The sequence below is a fragment of the Hippoglossus hippoglossus genome, chromosome 24, assembly GCF_009819705.1.
Source record: "Hippoglossus hippoglossus isolate fHipHip1 chromosome 24, fHipHip1.pri, whole genome shotgun sequence".
NCBI classification, from domain to species: Eukaryota; Metazoa; Chordata; class Actinopteri; order Pleuronectiformes; family Pleuronectidae; genus Hippoglossus; species Hippoglossus hippoglossus.
The window spans coordinates 255,214-274,984 of record NC_047174.1 but is presented as its reverse complement, the minus strand read 5'-3'; the positions used below and the strand labels follow the sequence as shown (position 1 = coordinate 274,984).

The window sequence follows — 19,771 nt, the reverse complement described above, 5'->3', positions numbered from 1 at the left end:
TTTGTTGTCAAACTACTAGCCACAGCTAGCTGATGACAACTTCCGGTTCACTTCCGTAGGTCGTCTTTGGCGGCAATCTAAAACTAAAATTGGCGGTAATCTGAGTCACAGGTCATCGAATTTAAAAACGGATTCAGTCAATACAAACAAGAACAAGATTTAAAATCACAGGGTGAACAGAATCAACTAGAGAACAGTCGACATCTCAAGAAAAATCTAAATCAGGGTCACACACGACAGATCAGAGTGCTGCCTCTAGTGGGGTGATATGGTACTATTTGCCCTTTAAGGTTTGATGCTTCCATATTATTAATGTAGGTGAGGAGGAGGATTTTAAATTCTAAATGTAACAGGAAGTCAGTGTAGTGAAGCTAACACAGGAGACGTGTGGTCTCTGGTCCTGGTTCTTGTGAGGACAAACTGCAGAGTCTTTAACGACTTCCTGCTGGAGCCTGATAAGGAATTACAATAATCATGTCTGGATGGAACAACGGCCTGGACTCGTTTTTCTGCATCTTTTTGAGACATTTCTGATTTTGAGATGTTACGTAAGTGAAAGAAGGCGGTCCTAGAAATTTGTTTTAAATGAGAATCAAAGGACAAATCAGGATCAAAGATGACTCCTGACTGTTTCACGGGAGGTGAGGACGATTTCATCTAGAGCGCTTCATCATTAGATAATGTGTCTCTAAGGTGTTTAAGTGTAAAACTTCTGCTTTATCTAAGTTTGATAAGAGAAACTTGTGGGTTATCCAGGTTTTTGTGTCCTTAAATCATGTTTGAAGTTTAGTTAGATCTACAGGATCCTGACAGGAACAAAAGGGTTTGGAGTCAAGCGAGTTTATCACGCTAAAAAATGCGTCGCTCATTTTTGCTCGATTAAAATGAAATATATATTTTTTATGATGTACTCAATGTTTATATTATGGTGGGATTTTACGTAAGGTACTTGAAGGCAACAGACAGTGCGCGATGACGTCAGTAAAGATGGCGCTGTCAGCGGAGCTGAAGCTCAGAGACAAACACACACAGAGAATCTGCGTTCAAGTGGAAAATGACCTGAGTTCTCTAAATGACGGAATAAAGGAGCTGAACGTGAACGTGTCACAGCTTCTCAGTGAACTGGTGGAGCGGGAAAAAGCCCGAGGAGCCTGCGCAGCTGGTCAGTTACCTGATGCTAACACCACAGAGCTAACACCAGAGAGCTAACACCACAGAGCTAACTCCAGAGAGCTAACACCACAGAGCTAACACCAGAGAGCTAACACCAGAGAGCTAACACCACAGAGCTAACACCACCGAGCTAACACCAGAGAGCTAACACCACCGAGCTAACACCACCGAGCTAACACCAGAGAGCTAACACCACAGAGCTAACAACACAGAGCTAACACCAGAGAGCTAACTCCACAGAGCTAACTCCACAGAGCTAACACCAGAGAGCTAACTCCAGAGAGCTAACAACACAGAGCTAACTCCACAGAGCTAACACCAGAGAGCTAACAACACAGAGCTAACACCAGAGAGCTAACAACACAGAGCTAACAACACAGAGCTAACAACACAGAGCTAACACCACAGAGCTAACTCCAGAGAGCTAACTCCACAGAGCTAACTCCACAGAGCTAACACCAGAGAGCTAACACCACAGAGCTAACACCACAGAGCTAACACCACAGAGCTAACACCAGAGAGCTAACTCCACAGAGCTAACACCAGAGAGCTAACACCAGAGAGCTAACAACACAGAGCTAACTCCACAGAGCTAACACCACAGAGCTAACACCAGAGAGCTAACTCCACAGAGCTAACTCCAGAGAGCTAACAACACAGAGCTAACAACACAGAGCTAACTCCACAGAGCTAACACCAGAGAGCTAACACCACAGAGCTAACACCAGAGAGCTAACAACACAGAGAGCTAACAACACAGAGAGCTAACAACACAGAGCTAACTCCACAGAGCTAACACCAGAGAGCTAACAACACAGAGCTAACAACACAGAGCTAACTCCACAGAGCTAACAACACAGAGCTAACAACACAGAGCTAACACCAGAGAGCTAACACCAGAGAGCTAACACCACAGAGCTAACTCCACAGAGCTAACTCCACAGAGCTAACACCACAGAGCTAACACCTGATGATAACACCACAGAGCTAACTCCACAGAGCTAACAACACAGAGCTAACACCTGATGATAACACCACAGAGCTAACAACACAGAGCTAACACCTGATGATAACACCACAGAGCTAACACCACAGAGCTAACAACACAGAGCTAACACCTGATGATAACACCACAGAGCTAACACCACAGAGCTAACACCTGATGATAACACCACAGAGCTAACAACACAGAGCTAACACCTGATGCTAACACCACAGAGCTAACAACACAGAGCTAACACCTGATGATAACACCACAGAGCTAACAACACAGAGCTAACACCTGATGATAACACCACAGAGCTAACACCACTGATCGAACACCACTGAGCTAACACCCAATGCAAACACCACAGAGCCAGAGAGAGAACTCCGGTTGGCCTGAATGAATATAATATATATAAGTTGACTTTGGTGGAAAAGATTTTTTATTAACCTCTTGATGTTTTACTGACGTCACAGCTCAGGTAAACTGAGCGGCTGTAAACCCCAGATCTGTGTTAGATGATGTCACATTCACCTGTTTTATCTACTGCAGGTGAGGAGGACAGTGATGAAGGCAGTGATGAAGAAGAGTCATCAAAATGTGAACTACAACGTCCAGCCAAAAGACTCAAACCATGAAACACCTGAGGACTATCTGAGACTTGATGACGTCAAGAACTGATGATGATGATGTCAGGTGATCAGTCACATGACTGGGTAGAAACGTTATAAATAAAGCTGTAACAGGTGTGTCTCAGGTTAAAGTTTTTTTTAAATGTGACTGATCAGGAGTTATTGATCCAGAATCAGTCCTGATCTGAGTGGACATCATCTTTCTATTGGGGAGGACAGATGGGGACAGGTCAGGAAGCAGCTGGTCGTCGCTTCAATAAATTAAAAAAATAATTAAACAAAGCGAAGTTTCAATGTTTATAAAGACTTTTAATTTGTGTTTAGACTTGTCATGGTAACCAGCGTGTGTGATGTGACTCATGTTACAATAGAAACATACCACAGACAACCTCTGTTCTAAATATTAACCTGCGGTAACCATGGCAACAGTAACCATGTTTTAGGTAACTGGTTAAAGTAGGTGTGGTTACTGGATGTGCTGCGGTCACCATATTCAACACACTCCAGGACTGTCTGTGATGTCACAACAAAACAAGAGAACAATTGAGTTTCAGAGGTCCTGTCAGTCGTCACTGAGGGCAACACTGACCACCACTCCTGTCAAGACAGGGTGGAGGGTTAACGTCCAATGGGAATGTTACTGTTCAAAAGGCACACAGGAAATGACATCACGTGCAATGCTGACAGTCCAGAGCCACTGCGGCCTCGCAGATTGGTCCTCGCTATGTGTCAATCACTGACCCTGCCCTGTGATTTGTCGGTCTCTGGGTGGTGTGGCGGCGACTACACAGCAAGGCGATGCAGACAGGAAGTACGCAGTAACCGACAGCACGGGGGTCGGCTCTCGTGCACGAGAACAGGAAGAGGAAGAGCTGGAGGTAAGGCAGCAGGAAGACCGACACCCACATCCAGACAGGAAGTGACAGCAGGTGAGACCAGGTGAAAACAGAGGGTGGAGCTGACAGACTGGCCCCGCCTCCCTGCACACGCTCCAAACTGAGTGTGTGCACCTCAAAGACGTAGTACACCGCCATGATGCTGAGCAGCAGGTAGAGAGCCACGCCCACCCATCCCATCCTCTGACGGAAGTTCATCATCCTCCATACTGTTGACAGATAATAACAAATCAATTGTCAATACAAGTTTATCTATAACTTTATCAATATGAGCTTTGAGCATTAACTTTAGTAACACTGAGTTTAATAACATTCACTTTGACATTAACATTTAATATGAACTGACGCAAAATCACTTTCCACTGAATGTCGTAGTTTTTCAAGGAGACGTTTAGCCTGTTAATGTTAGCAGCTTGCTCATCTGTTAGCAACATGTTAGCAGCTTGCTCATCTGTTAGCAACATGTTAGCAGCCCGTTCATCTGTTAGCAACATCTTCGCAGCCCGTTCATCTGTTAGCAACATGTTAGCAGCCTGTTCGTCTGTTAGCAGCCTGTTCGCAGCCCGTTCATCTGTTAGCAACATGTTCGCAGCCTGTTCATCTGTTAGCAACATGTTAGCAGCCTGTTCGTCTGTTAGCAACATGTTAGCAGCCCGTTCATCTGTTAGCAACATGTTAGCAGCCCGTTCATCTGTTAGCAACATGTTAGCAGCCCGTTCATCTGTTAGCAACAAGTTAGCAGCCCGTTCATCTGTTAGCAACATGTTAGCAGCCCGTTCATCTGTTAGCAACATGTTAGCAGCCCGTTCATCTGTTAGCAACATGTTAGCAGCCCGTTCATCTGTTAGCAACATGTTAGCAGCCCGTTCATCTGTTAGCAACATGTTAGCAGCCTGCTAGCTCATGTTTTTATCAGTTCTCACCTTCCTTCGCGCTGAATCCTTCAAAATAAAGTTCTGCTGTGGACTCTCTATCTCAGCTGGATCCCGGCAGCTCCGGGAAGCCCGTCACTTCCGGTTTTGTCAGCTGACCTCTGGGTGACGTCAGACACCAGCTGACTCCATCAGTTTTTTTATTTAAAACCTTCAAACAAACTGTGGCTGTTTTATAGAAGAGTATATATCTATTAAAATATATATATAAATTAAATATCAGCGGAATAAATGTAAACATGTACAATTTATTATACAATTTATAGAATATGAATAAATACTATAGATAGAATATAAATGAACAGAATCTATAGAATAGAATATACTGTACATAATATAAATAAATAGAATATATACAATATAAAATAGAATATATACAATAGAAATTAATACAATAAATATAATATAAATAAATAGAATATATACAATCAACAGGAGAAAAATCTGGTCATTGTGTTTCCTGTATGTCTGTTTCCATGGAGACGTGTTGCTTCTCAGGTGAAGGTGACTTTCAGGTTTTTATCAGATGAAACTTTTTAAAGCAGATTATCAGAAACATTCAGGGACACTGAGTCACAGTATCATTATTATTGCTCTTAATAATAGTTATAACAATAAGAAGAAGTCAAGGAGGAGGAACAAGAACAATCTACACCGTCTGAATACGACTGAATTATTCAGATATTTTTTCTAACCCTATTTTGCAAACATTCCAAACATAAAGGACCAATCATCTTCCGGCTCCACCCACTGTGTTGGTCTATTCAATCACCTCAGAGAAAAAAACAACCTCCGTATAAACAGAGTCAGAGCTGCAGTCACTCAAGTCTGGAGGCTTTGATTTTAGGGTCCTGGTAGTTCTGGTCCTAGTGGACCTGGTGATTCCAGACCCGGTGGTTCTGGTGCCAGTGCTGTGGATATGGAGCGTCGTCAGAGTCTGGAGGAGCAGCTCAGGTGTCCTGTCTGTCTGGACGTCTTCACTGAACCACTGATGTTACAGTGTGGACACTCCTACTGCAGGTAAGATGATGAGGAGGGGACTCACTAGTTCTCTCCTCACCTGTCCTGACCTCACCTGTCCTGTCCTGACCCCACCTGTCCTGACCCCACCTGTCCTGACCTCACCTGTCCTGACCCCACCTGTCCTGACCTCACCTGTCCTGACCCCACCTGTCCTGACCCCACCTGTCCTGACCCCACCTGTCCTGACCTCACCTGTCCTGACCCCACCTGTCCTGTCTTGACCCCACCTGTCCTGACCCCACCTGTCCTGTCCTGACCCCACCTGTCCTGACCTCACCTGTCCTGTCTTGACCCCACCTGTCCTGACCCCACCTGTCCTGTCCTGACCCCACCTGTCCTGACCTCACCTGTCCTGTCCTGACCTCACCTGTCCTGACCCCACCTGTCCTGACCCCATCTGTCCAGATGTTGTGTGCGCTCCATGACGATGGACCTGCTCGGCCAGCTGCAGTGTCCTGTGTGTCGCTGTGCGGTGGACGGAGACAGTCCTTCTCCCAACGTTACTTTGGCTCGAATTATTGAGGCTCTGCAGGTAAATACAGCTGAAATCAGTTTGACTGCTGATCTTCATCTTATACTATCAGTGATGTTTTATTGAAAACTAATGAATTAGACAGGAAGTGAGTGTTTCAGGTGGAGCTCAGCTGGAGTCGTGTCCTCAACATCACAACCCGCTCAGCCTTTACTGCGAGGACGAACTAACGGTGATCTGTGGCCTCTGTGGAAGTATCGGTGCTCACCGTGGACACAAGATCACACCTGTGAGCTCCGTCTACAGCCGCATGAAGGTACGACTCAGTCTCTGAGTTTATAAAGTGTAGAATTAAAGAATTAACGATCTGTTCATTCATGTACAACCACCGTCCTGTTGAATGATTAGATTAGTGTAAACTCAAACCTTAGAACAGACGTGTTGACCGAACTTAAACCCAGAACAGTTGGTGGATGCTGATAAGCAGCCGTTAGCTTGTATCATATCTTCAAGGTTAAGACAAATCAAATACGACCTTTTAGTTCCCAGATTAACAACAATAAGGTCACATGGTACAGTCACTGTAACACAGGGACCTTCAATGGCGTCTGCCCTCTGGCACAAAGTTGTCACTTCCTGCCTGACTTTCCATGGTCGCCATTTTGGATCATATCTACATAATATTAGCCAGCTTAAGAAAATGGCTGCTCTGATTCATGTTGGGACCTTAGCATCAACACTCGTTGTGATTGGCTGAGGGTTGTGGTGTGTCATCAGCTGAGCAGGAGATTTATTAATAATAATATCTTTCATATCTTTATTTATAGCACATCTAAAAAAAAAGTTACAGAGTGCTTCACAAATAAAGACAGGAAGAGACAAGAAGAAAACATAAAAACAAAACCAATATTCATAAAAGAATAAAGGTCAAGTGTCTGGACTGGATCTGAGGTGATTTCCTCAACAGAAACCTGAGGTCATTGATAAAGGCAAAGCTCAAGATAAGGATAAAGGTGAAGCTAAAGCTAAAGATAGCAAACTATAATAATAATAATTAATCATTTACAAGCACCTTTCAAAAACAAGGCAATTAAAGGGCTTTACATAAAATATAAAAGGCATGACAACTTGTAAAAGAGACAAACGATTAAACAAAAAATAAGCATTTAAAAATAAATTAAAAGTTAAATAGAGAATAAAAGATACAAAATTAAAGAGTAAGAAATGAGTAATTATATGATTAGTTTAGTTTGGACAGAGAGCAGATCTGTTCCTGACGACCTGAGGCTCTGGATTCATAACGTAGCAGGAGATCCGAAATATATTCTGGCTCTAAACCATTCGATGCTTTGTAAACCAACAAGAGATTTGAAGTCAGTTCTTTGATAGACAGGGAGCCAGTGTAACGATCTGAGACCTGGAGTCACATCACCCACCTTCTTGGTGTTGGCCAGGACTCGAGCTGCAGCACTTTGAATTGAGCACTGAATTGAGAAAATTCGGACTCATCCGATCATTGACTTGTTCAATGCTCTTAGTCAATGCTTGTATGGGATTAATGCCCCCTGGTGGTTTGGTTATGTAAATGTGTGTCACGTCTGCATTACTGTGGTAACATATGTTGTTAATTTGCATCATCTGAGCAAGTGGAGGAATCAAACAGATAAGGTAAAGCTAAATATAAAACTAAAGGTTTAATACTCTAAACATTGACAAACTGGTTCTTCTCATGTAGTGAATCCTGTTGTTGTGTTGATGTGTTCAGTTCCTGGGAGAGGATCCTCACATGGGACTGAGCTTTATTCACTGATCACTAAGTTTCTCTAGTTGAGTTAAGAACAGAGGAAGTTGCTCCTTGTTAACATCTATGAGACAAACTGGGATTGGTGATTATGGGCTGTACAGATAAAATGTGGTGTATTGATTCAAACTAAAGACTGGCTGTGGACTCTGTCTGTCTGTCTGTCTGTCTGTCTGTCTGTCTGTCTGTCTCTCTGCCTGTCTGTCTCTCTGCCTGTTTGTCTGTCTGTCTGTCTGTCTGTCTGTCTGTCTGTCTGTCTCTCTGCCTGTCTGTCTGTCTGTCTGTCTGTCTGTCTGCCTGTCTCTCTGTCTGTCTGTCTGTCTGTCTGCCTGTCTCTCTGCCTGTCTGTCTGCCTGTCTGTCTGTCTGTCTCTCTGCCTGTCTGTCTGTCTGCCTGTCTCTCTGTCTGTCTGTCTCTCTGTCTGTCTGTCTGTCTGTCTGTCTCTATGTTTGTCTGTCTGTCTCTCTGCCTGTTTGTCCCTTAGGAGGATATTTCCTGTCTGATGACGGAATTCCAGCAGCAGAAACGTAAAGTCGAAGATCACATCTGTAAACTTTCGTACAACAGATCGAGAATCACGGTGAGTTTCACGTTTTGTAATTTTCACATCTGTTTGTTTGTGTCACTGCAACATTAACTCAAAAGGTCACGATCCGACCAGCGACCTCAGGACATTTGTCGTCAGATCTTTACGTCAAATCAAACATTTTCTTTTTCTACATGAAAAACAAAGAAACCTCAACATGAACACTGCCACCTGATGGCCAAAGATAGGAACTACATCTCAGACTGTGCTCTCCAACTGTTTATCTTGATGGACCAATGGCAGTGTCAGCTCTGACGGCCACTCACAGTTCTATTCTCAACTCACAACCTCAGCCAATAGAAGGTGACCACATTTGCTGCTTCACTCTGTCCATTCAGAATGAGTCTGACGTGCTGAAGTGGGTGGTGAGGAAGGAGTTTGGCGAACTGCGGCGCTGCCTGGAGGAGGAGGAGGTGGGGTTCATGCAGCAGGTGGAGACGTCTGCTGCCGTCCTTATCCTATCCCTCCAGAACCAGACGGACCAGTTAAACCAGAACCTGAACCGACTGCAGGAGGCGCACATCACCCTGCAGGAGCTGAGCAACGAGGGACACTTGGACTTCATCATGGTATTTTCAGTCCGAGACCCTGATCCGTCTCTTGTGGACAGGACGTTTGAATCGGATCCATAACCTTCATCAGACTCATTACTGTCCTGTTTCTGTTTGTTTACAGAAGTACGGATCAATCGCTCCGAGGTAACAAATGTCTCAACGTGTTTTCAGTCATTTTACCCATAAAACATTAAGCGATAAAAATGTAACGTCTGCAGGTTCAGAGAGAGTCAGAAGCTCCAGCAGAGGGAGCTCTTCAGCTCCGTCAACTTCAAACCAGGTTTCAACCACAACGACATCAAACTCACAGTCTGGAAGAGACTACACCGAAAAGTCCTGCCAGGTGCACCAGTCCCTGTCCCTCTACTTAGCCCTCTACCTGTCCATCTACCAGTCCCTGTCCCTCTACCTGTCCATCTACCAGTCCCTGTCCCTCTACCTGTCCCCTTCCCTCCACCATTCTCTCTATACGTCCCCGTTCCTCTATCTGTCTCCGTCCCTCTTCCTGTCCCTGTCAGTTATAAATCAGATGGATGATTCAAACATTTTGTTTTGATGGTGGTAACGTCTTTGTCTTCACATATTTAAACTTCCTTTTCTTCCTCCAGCACCAGAGATGTTGAAGCTGGATCCTCAAACCGCTCACCCAATGTTGGAGCTCCATCACGGGGACACGGTGGTGTTCTGTGGGGCTGTGCTGCGGAGACTTCCTGATAATCCAGAGAGGTTCAGTTATAGTTACTGCGTCCTCACCAACCGAGGCTTCTGCTCTGGGAAACACTACTGGGAGGTAAACCGTCATCAGGGTCACAACCCTGCTGTTCAGCTGCCATTTAAACACTCAGGTGGTTCACCTGAGGATACACCTCTTCACACAGCGACTCTCGGCTGTGTGAAGAGGTGTATCCTCAGGTGAACCACCTGAGGATACACCTCTTCACACAGCGACTCTCGGCTGTGTGAAGAGGTGTATCCTCAGGTGAACCACCTGAGGATACACCTCTTCACACAGCGACTCTCGGCTGTGTGAAGAGGTGTATCCTCAGGTGAACCACCTGAGGATACACCTCTTCACACCGCGACTCTCGGCTGTGTGAAGAGGTGTATCCTCAGGTGAACCACCTGAGGATACACCTCTTCACACAGCGACTCTCGGCTGTGATGACAATATCTTCTTAAATCTGTTCTTAAGAAGCTTACTAAGAAAACTACATCAGATTCAAGACACGTTCTTAAACTGCAGAATTGTTCACACGTGAGTTCTTAAATGATGATTGACATGTGTTCGTAAGTTGAAAGCATAGATAGATAGAAACTGATAGAAACATAGATAAAGCCCCACCAATGCCCATAAAAGGGCATGAGACTGCAGTCACACACAGAAATCACAGAAATTGAAAAGATCGTTAAAGAACTGTACCTGTTCTGAGAGAAGATGTTTCTGTGTGGATTCTCACTGACATGAATGTGATCACCTGAACTGGTGCTTTGGCTGTTTAAAAGCCAGCTTCACTGAACGATTATGACTCTGATAAAGACGAGTGTGTTCACACTACTCGACTTCCTGTCTTCGAGAGTCTTTCACGAGTTCTTACATGACCGAGTGTCGACAGGTTTTCACACAATGCACCATCTTTCACCAGGAACAGACCCTCGACTCGTAGGACTCCACATCTAGTCAAAGTCTGCAACGTATCCGCGAGCCTCTTGAACTTTGACGAGTTCACTCAAAGTGATTGAACACAGATTTGTTTACGGTCTGGGGCTTTTGTCCAAAAGTCAGGCGACTAGAAAATTGGGCTAAAAATGGTGTTGTGTGAATGAGACATATCTTGGGCAAACTCAGCTGCTCGTGTAGAACTAGTGGTTGTAAAGTTGTGTCCTCACCAGGTGGAGGTGGGTAACAAACCCAAATGGCGTCTTGGTTTGGTCAAAGGAACAACCGGTCGGAAGTCCAAGCTGGTCAAGAGCCCAGAGAGTGGAGCGTGGCTGATCGGACTGAAGGACGGAGTTTACGAAGCCTTCTCTTCACCCCGGGTCGTCCTCCCGGTGTCGACGCCCCCTCGCCGGGTGGGACTGTTCCTGGACTACGAGGGAGGAGGTCTGACCTTCTATAACAGCGACAGTCCTGACGAGCTGGGCTTCATCTACAGCTTCAGGCTGGACATTCAGGGGAAAGTCTACCCCCTGCTGGACGTCTGCTGGCATGACCGAGGAGACAACAAACAGCCCATGATCCTCCCCCAACCTCACAGGGCCCACCTCCTCCCCCAACCCCTCCCACAGCCCCTCCCCCACAAACAGGAAAAGTGACAGAATCGTCTCTGAGTGAATACAACGTCAAAATAATCAGATTATATTCATTATTAATGAGACTTTTTCATTTGCACCGCTTGTCTGTTTATCTGCTCACATTGAAATTTCTGTAATAAACAATCAAAAATGTAAATAAACTTGAAGAACTTCAATTAATAAAATCGAAATTAGTTAATTTTAGTTAAAACTGCTTTTTTATTTCATTGTTTTAAAATCTGCATTTTCAATAAATTTTAACTGTGAATACATTTTCTCATGTGATTATGAGTCAAATGTTTTCAAATGTTATCATCATGTTGTTTCCTGCCTAACACACGTTAATAACAGATTAATACCATGTTAATAACATATTAACATGTTAGTAACAGATTAGTAACATTTGAATAACATCTGTTTTATCTGTTTACGCTAAGCTGATGCAGCTAAACTACATTTCTTCATTTCTCATGTTTGATCTTTATCTTTTAACAAACAACAAACTTAATCTTATCATTGAGTAAACTGAGTTTAACTGAGTTTAACTGAGTTAATTGGGTTTAACTGAGTAAACTGGGTTTAACTGAGGTTAACTGAGTTAATTGGGTTTAACTGAGTAAACTGAGTTTAACTAAGTTTAACTGAGTTAATTGGGTTTAACTGAGTAAACTGAGTTTAACTGAGTTTAACTGAGTTAATTGGGTTTAACTGAGTAAACTGAGTTTAACTGAGGTTAACTGAGTTAATTGGGTTTAACTGAGTAAACTGGGTTAAGTCAGTATGAGCGACACCTCAGTCACCGATGGATCCTTCTCCATGTTGCAGGAACCGGATCAGAACTCCAGGCAACGGTAACTTCTTCACACGTGGACGTACGACCAGCTGCAGGATCTGCAGCCTGCAGATCTGCATCAGTGACCGCGGTGAAGCTGAAACACAAACCAGGAAATTAAAAACACCAACAATCTGTAGACAGCATGTCTTTACTTCTAAGAGAACAATAATGAGAGTTATTGATTATCTATTAACTGACCTGCTTTTTCTTTGATGATGCTCCACTCGCTGTAACTGTCCAGGTGTTCCATCAGTCTGGAGCAGAGAGTCACATGACCAACGTAGTCCAGTAGGATGTCAATGATTGGCCCCGCCCACCGACAGATGCTGGGGGCTGAGATCATCTCACAGAACTGTCAATCAATCAATCAATCAATCAATCAATTCATCATTTAATCAATCAATCAATCAATGTCTTTATTTAATCGTGTTAAACTCAGGTCACCTGAACGCCCCTCCTCAGTTGTGTCTCTTCCAGGAAGTAGGAGTTGTCCCTCTCTGATCGAGTGGTTTTGATTGGTGGATGAGGTTTGCTGCCATAGCAACAGTCAAAGCAGGAGCGGGCGTGGCCTCCCTGGTCCAGCAGGTACTTGAACATGGGCAGGTACTTCATGGAGAACATGTAAATGGCGGGGAAGGTGGTGGGGTGCGTGGGGATGCAGGCGTTGACGTCAGCTCCGTGCTTCACGAGCAGGATTGTGGCCTGAATGCAGCTCTGCCTCGCCGCCACCATCAGCGGCTTGAGCATGTCCAGGTTTGGGTCGGCACCAGCTGCCAGCAGCATGCTCACGGCGTCAATGTTGTTGTTGATGACAGAGAAGTAGAGGGCCGTACTGCGGCGGTCCTCGTACAGCTGGGATCGTTCCTCAGACAGCTGAGCATTAACATCGAAGCCCGCCTCAATCAGAACCTCCAGCACATCGTCCCGGTTGCGCTCAGCTGCCACATGGAGCGGGCTGATGCCGGCCCGCCGGACTCTGGCCTTACTGGTGGCTGGTATCAACATGGACACGATACTGGAAGCAGGGGACATCACAGGGATTAGCTCAGTCTGATTCCCAACAGGATCCTGACTCGACAGGAAACCAGCCGTGTTTAGTTCAGAAGTCAAGTTAGAGTTTTGATTTTACTGTGAGATCGTTTATGGGATTATTTATTTTCTTACACTTTCATAAAAATGCAACGAAATAAGGCCGATAATAGTCAGTGTGCATACGTGTTACTTCCTCTCTGAGCAGCGATGTGAAGTGGTAATAATCCGGACTTCCCAGGTTTGTTGGCATCTGCGTTTTGTGAGAGGAGGAGCCTCACGATTTCCTCATGTCCATTTTTAGCAGCTTCGTACAGAGCAGTGGCTCCATCATCAGCCTGACTGTTGATATCTGCACCTGCAGAGAACAGACTCGGGTTCAGGGTTCAGACACACAGCAACACTCAAAGTGGTTTTCATGGAGACAGAAAAACGAAGCCTAGTTAACAAAGAACTTCTTCGCAGAAGCAGCAATTAGCAGCTGACAGAATTGGCAGTAATAGCAAAAGTTAGCAGAACTTGTTAGCAGAAACAGTCGTAGATAGCAGTTAGAAAAAGCAGTCGCATTAGCACTTAGTAGAAGCAGCAGTAATTTGCAGAAGTTAGTGGTAGCAGTTAGAAGTATTAGCAGTAGAACAATAAGATAAACCATCAGGTCAGTTTACCATGTTTCAGGAGGAAACGCAGGGGGGCGACCTGCCCAGTCTGAGCCGCAGTAAACAGCGGTGAGATGCCGTACATGTTGGTGAGGTTGTGTTTGGCTCCGGCCTTTAGCAACATCTCACAGATCTCCACGTTGTTTCGAACCACAGATTCCTGAAGTGCAGTACAACCCTGAATACAACGACTGTTCACTGCAGCACCATGATTCAACAACGCCGCCACCATCGCTGCACTGTCCCGCTCACAGGCTGCAGGGGAGGAGACAAATATTCACTGATCCTCTTTATATACAGTCACTGATCCTCTTTATATACAGTCACTGATCCTCTTTATATACAGTCACTGATCGTCTTTATATACAGTCACTGATCATCTTTATATACAGTCACTGATCATCTTTATATACAGTCACTGATCATCTTTATATACAGTCACTGATCGTCTTTATATACAGTCACTGATCATCTTTATATACAGTCACTGATCGTCTTTATATACAGTCACTGATCATCTTTATATACAGTCACTGATCCTCTTTATATACAGTCACTGATCATCTTTATATACAGTCACTGGTCATCTTTATATACAGTCACTGGTCATCTTTATATACAGTCACTGATCATCTTTATATACAGTCACTGATCGTCTTTATATACAGTCACTGATCCTCTTTATATACAGTCACTGATCATCTTTATATACAGTTACTGATCCTCTTTATATACAGTCACTGATCATCTTTATATACAGTCACTGATCCTCTTTATATACAGTCACTGGTCATCTTTATATACAGTCACTGGTCATCTTTATATACAGTCACTGATCATCTTTATATACAGTCACTGATGGTCTTTATATACAGTCACTGATCATCTTTATATACAGTCACTGATGGTCTTTATATACAGTCACTGATCATCTTTATATACAGTCACTGATGGTCTTTATATACAGTCACTGATCATCTTTATATACAGTCACTGATGGTCTTTATATACAGTCACTGATCATCTTTATATACAGTCACTGGTCATCTTTATATACAGTCACTGGTCATCTTTATATACAGTCACTGATCATCTTTATATACAGTCACTGATCGTCTTTATATACAGTCACTGATCCTCTTTATATACAGTCACTGATCATCTTTATATACAGTTACTGATCCTCTTTATATACAGTCACTGATCATCTTTATATACAGTCACTGATCCTCTTTATATACAGTCACTGGTCATCTTTATATACAGTCACTGGTCATCTTTATATACAGTCACTGATCATCTTTATATACAGTCACTGATGGTCTTTATATACAGTCACTGATCATCTTTATATACAGTCACTGATGGTCTTTATATACAGTCACTGATCATCTTTATATACAGTCACTGATGGTCTTTATATACAGTCACTGGTCATCTTTATATACAGTCACTGATCATCTTTATATACAGTCACTGATCATCTTCATATACAGTCACTGATCATCTTTATATACAGTCACTGATCATCTTTATATACAGTCACTGATGGTCTTTATATACAGTCACTGGTCATCTTTATATACAGTCACTGATCATCTTTATATACAGTCACTGATCATCTTCATATACAGTCACTGATCATCTTTATATACAGTCACTGATCATCTTTATATACAGTCACTGATCCTCTTTATATACAGTCACTGATCATCTTTATATACAGTCACTGATCATCTTTATATACAGTCACTGATGGTCTTTATATACAGTCACTGATCATCTTTATATACAGTCACTGGTCATCTTTATATACAGTCACTGATCATCTTTATATACAGTCACTGATCATCTTTATATACAGTCACTGATGGTCTTTATATACAGTCACTGATCATCTTTATATACAGTCACTGATCATCTTTATATACAGTCACTGATGGTCTTTATATACAGTCACTGATCATCTTTATATACAGTCACTGATCAGTAACTGATGGTCTGTACATATAAAGATATATAAACATCACTTCCTGTCGTTACCTTTGTAGAGTGGAGTCTCTTTGTCGTAGTTTGTGATGTCAGTGTCGGCTCCGTTTCCCAGCAGCACCTGAACACATGTTACTTCCTGTCTGCTGACGGCGAGCAGAAGCGCTGACTCACCATGTTCAGTTCGCTTGTTGATGGTCCCCGGCTGAGCTGAGTACAAACACACAGACTAAAGTCTTCTGGACTATGATGTGAGGTCTTTGATGTCTTTTTGTCTCTACCTGACAGCAGGACCCTCAGACAGGTGTCTTGACCGTACCACGCCGCCTGATGAATAGCGAGCCAGCCTGATTTACTGGGCAGCATCAGGTTCGTTCCAGGACACATCGCCATGATTTTCACTCTGTTCACATCTCCAACACGGATCGCTTTGAACAGAAGCTCCTCCTCCCTGCAGAGACAATACCAGACACCAGTCTCACCTGTCTCACCTGACCTCACCTGTCTCTCCTGCCCCACCCCCACAGGTGACACAGCAGGTGTACAGAGCTTTAGAGTGAACTCACTCTTCCGGTTCCGGAGCGGTGTGGACCAGGCTACCATCAGCTCTGCGATAAGCCAGCATCCTTTTCCCAGAGCCTGTCGTGAAGCAGCTGATTGTCCCATCAAAGGTCTTCCTGCCACCACATCACCAAGACAACAGGTCTAAACACCACCGCAGTCAACATGTGACTCAGAAAAATGATCACTATACCCTATATGTGTGTGATCTGACTTCTGTGGTAATGAAGTCTTTTGAACGTCTTGTCCTGTCCCACCTCAAGGACATCACCAACCCCCTGCTAGACCCTCTACAGATGCTGTAAACATGGCTCCACTTCATCGTCCAGCACCTGGACTCCCCAGGAACCTACTTCAGGATCCTGTTTGTGGACATCAGGTCTGCATTCAACACCATAATCCAGATCTGCTCCAGGACAAGCTCTCCCATCTGAGCGTGCCTGACTCCATCTGCAGGTGGAGGCAGCGTGTGAGGAAACATGTCTCTGAGCTCAGACCATCACACCTGATCCCCTCAAGGCTGCGTTCTTTCTCCTCCGCTCTTCTCCCTGTACACCAACACCTCCAGTCACCAGTCCATCAAACTCCTGAAGTTCCAGACAACACCACCCTCATCGGACTCATCTCTGGTGGGGACGGGTCTGCTCACAGGTTGGAGATCGACCACCTGGTGACCTGGTGCAGCAACAACCACTTGGAGCTCAACGCTCTGAAGACAGTGGAGATGACTGAGGCCAAGTCGCCCCATCACCCTGTGTGAGTCTCCAGTGGAGTCACTCTGCCTCCTGGGCACCTTCATCACCCAGGACCTGAAGTGGGAGCTGAACACCGGCTCCCTCCCCACATCCAGCAGAGGGAGCACTTCCTGCTGCAGCTGAGAAGTTCAACCTACCAAAGCTGATGATGGTGAACTTCTACACTCTCATCATCGAGTCCACTGCTGCTACAGCCAAGGACTACAGCGCATCAGAGAAGGTGCTTGGCTGCAACCTGTCCTCTCTGCAGGACCTGAACGTCTCCGGGACCTGAACGTCTCCGGGACCTGAACGTCTCCAGGACTCTGAGGCGTGCAGGTAAGATTGTGGCCGACCCCTCCCACCCTGGTCATGGACTCTTAGAGCCACTTCCCTTTGGCAGAAGGCTGCAGGTCATCAGGACCAAAACCTCAAGCCATGAAAACAGTTTCTTCCCGACCGCTGCTCCTCATCAACAAGACCTGGGACCCTTCAACTGCACTGATGTCCCTGTGACTGTGACACTTTACGAATAATCATAATTGTACATTTTGCACAATCCCTCCTGCTTATAGTATATTTTTTATTTGCTTGTAGTATTTTTTATTTTATTTTTATATTGAATTTTTGTTTCCTATTTTTATATTTTCTATATTTATAATTGCACAAACACACCACAGCCAATTCCATGTATGTGCAAACCTATACTTGGCAATAAACCAGATTCTGATTTCGAGTCATATGCTGAGGTGGAATCATGATTATCATCATTTCTGTATATTTCAATAATCAATAAATATTCTTTGATCTGAAGCTACTTTTCATGAAAAGTGTGTGAGCTGACGTACGGATCAGGAGGTTTTTCACTCGGAGGGTTTGGTGAACTGTAGTGAGCGACGCTCTGGGCTGGAGGAAGATTCTGGGAGTTGTGTCTGACCTCAGGGTTCAGGTTGCTGGTTGTGTTGCTGGTTGCGTTGGGGTTGCTGCTGTGTGTGTCGTTCAGACTTCGCTCCATGGCGATCTGCAGCACTTGGTCATCACTCAGGTTACTATAGAGAGAATAATCCTCAAAGATGAGACTGGGATCAGCTGAGATCCCGCCTGCCGCCATGATGGAGGATGAGTGACGTTCACCTCAAAAACAAACTGAGAAAGAAAAACTAAAGTTCAAACAGGACAAAAGAATCAGGACTTTCATCAGTGCAGTTTTTATCTTTGACTTGATGAACAGAAACTCTTTATTTTTAAGATTTAAGTGAAACCACCTCGATAAAATCCAGTCAATCCTGAACTTTCTTATGAACGTTTGGTTCAATAAACAGATCTAACATACTTAGTCCTGAGGGAACTGTAATTCTTTGCCCAGCCTGCAGGGGGCTCTGACCTTTTAACACTTGTACAGTCTTGATCAACAAAACCTGTAACAACACAAAGACACGAAAAACTCAAGTCAACTGAAACACAACTGACCTGAACAAACAACGAGCCTCGTTCTTTCTTTGCTCCGAGTTCAAACACGTCCGACTGTTACTGTGCTGACGTCTGCACAGACTCTGTGTGGTTTATTTTAAGGACGTGTAGTCTGAGCTGCGGACCAGCTGACCTCATGTCTCTAATGTCACAGGAGGAAGGTTAATGTCAGCAACTGACACAGAGAACTCCTCCACATTCACCTCAGCAGCCATGGTGGATCTAAAGGCAGGAGAGAGAATGGAGTGTTTGAAAGTCAGTGAAGCTGCAGCTGACGTCTCTGCTCCGTTCTGATGCCAACGTGTTGACATGACGAGTGTTCATGTGATTCACAGACACGTCACACACACAGACCCTTGTTTACATGTGGAGGTGAGACATAACATGACACGACAAGACATGACATCACATATCATAACAATGTATTTCATAAAATGTAATTTAGTGTCAGTGTGTCTTTAAACTGCAGCAGCTCAGTGTCCATGGACTGTGAATGAGTTTTGTCACTGACCGTTTCCGTGGAAACCCGATCAGCTGCTGCAGTGCAGAGCCTCGGCCTTCAGCGGCCATCAGCTGCTTCTAGTCCAGTTCCACTCTGGTTCTAGTCTGGTTTCACGCCGGTTTCAGTCTGGTTCGAGTTCCGGTGACTCTGATTGTGACTCTGTGATCAAACAAAAACACAAATACTTTTTACTCACAGATGTGCTCGGTATCGCCCCCTGTGTGGGACCAGCAGACGCGCCACTTGGACACGTGAAAACGTGTTAAAAGCATAATGCTGATGAATAACACTTTATTACTGCGCAGCTAGACGACACGTTTCCTGCTTGAAGAAGAAGAAGCATTTTGACCTTTTTAATTAGAAAATAAATATGAGTCTTACGGAGACTTTAAGGCTTTAAGACGTTAAAAATGTTATTAAAAAATGTGATGATGTGATGATCTGATGATCTGATGATCTGATGACTGATGATCTGATGATGTGATGATCTGATGATCTGATGACTGATGATGTGATGATCTGATGATCTGATGATCTGATGATGTGATGATGTGATGATGTGATGATCTGATGATGTGATGATCTGATGATCTGATGATCTGATGATGTGATGATCTGATGATCTGATGACTGATGATGTGATGATCTG

The 19,771-nt window shown here is 44.2% G+C and overlaps 3 protein-coding genes across 9 annotated transcripts; 1 reads left to right on the top strand and 2 right to left on the bottom strand.

The window, feature by feature from the left end:
• Window positions 1–3,078: 3,078 nt before the first annotated feature.
• tmem251 (transmembrane protein 251) lies at window positions 3,079–4,745 on the bottom strand. 2 transcript variants are annotated; one of them, XM_034580728.1, is made up of 2 exons: window positions 4,610–4,745; window positions 3,079–3,895 (listed from the first exon to the last, which is right to left on the bottom strand). In XM_034580728.1, the coding sequence occupies exon 2, from the start codon at window positions 3,885–3,887 to the stop codon at window positions 3,513–3,515; it is 375 nt and encodes a 124-aa protein (XP_034436619.1). In that variant the 5' UTR covers window positions 3,888–3,895; window positions 4,610–4,745; the 3' UTR covers window positions 3,079–3,512. The 2 variants fall into 2 exon arrangements, with proteins under 2 accessions (XP_034436619.1, XP_034436620.1); XM_034580729.1 differs by lacking the exon at window positions 4,610–4,745 and adding an exon at window positions 4,016–4,590.
• Window positions 4,746–5,471: 726 nt separating this feature from the next.
• On the top strand, window positions 5,472–11,373 carry LOC117758727 (E3 ubiquitin-protein ligase TRIM50-like). Its single transcript, XM_034580658.1, has 9 exons — window positions 5,472–5,638; window positions 6,047–6,173; window positions 6,259–6,429; window positions 8,399–8,494; window positions 8,839–9,069; window positions 9,176–9,198; window positions 9,273–9,397; window positions 9,663–9,844; window positions 10,945–11,373. Exons 1-9 carry the CDS (start codon window positions 5,538–5,540, stop codon window positions 11,365–11,367), a joined length of 1,479 nt encoding a protein of 492 aa, XP_034436549.1. The 5' UTR covers window positions 5,472–5,537; the 3' UTR covers window positions 11,368–11,373.
• A 172-nt stretch (window positions 11,374–11,545) lies between these two features.
• LOC117758716 (ankyrin repeat and SOCS box protein 2-like) lies at window positions 11,546–18,961 on the bottom strand. 6 transcript variants are annotated; one of them, XR_004613349.1, is made up of 11 exons: window positions 18,621–18,960; window positions 17,999–18,296; window positions 16,422–16,532; window positions 16,137–16,306; window positions 15,910–16,065; window positions 13,876–14,121; window positions 13,397–13,568; window positions 12,626–13,196; window positions 12,376–12,533; window positions 12,065–12,275; window positions 11,546–11,891 (listed from the first exon to the last, which is right to left on the bottom strand). XR_004613349.1 is itself a non-coding variant. In XM_034580631.1 (11 exons), exons 2-10 carry the CDS (start codon window positions 18,259–18,261, stop codon window positions 12,143–12,145), a joined length of 1,980 nt encoding a protein of 659 aa, XP_034436522.1. In that variant the 5' UTR covers window positions 18,262–18,296; window positions 18,621–18,961; the 3' UTR covers window positions 11,546–11,900; window positions 12,103–12,142. The 6 variants fall into 6 exon arrangements, 4 of the variants coding, with proteins under 4 accessions (XP_034436522.1, XP_034436520.1, XP_034436521.1 ...); XR_004613348.1 differs by having other exon boundaries at window positions 12,380–12,533; window positions 18,621–18,958; XM_034580631.1 differs by having other exon boundaries at window positions 11,546–11,900; window positions 12,103–12,275; window positions 18,621–18,961.
• Between the last annotated feature and the right edge of the window lie 810 nt (window positions 18,962–19,771).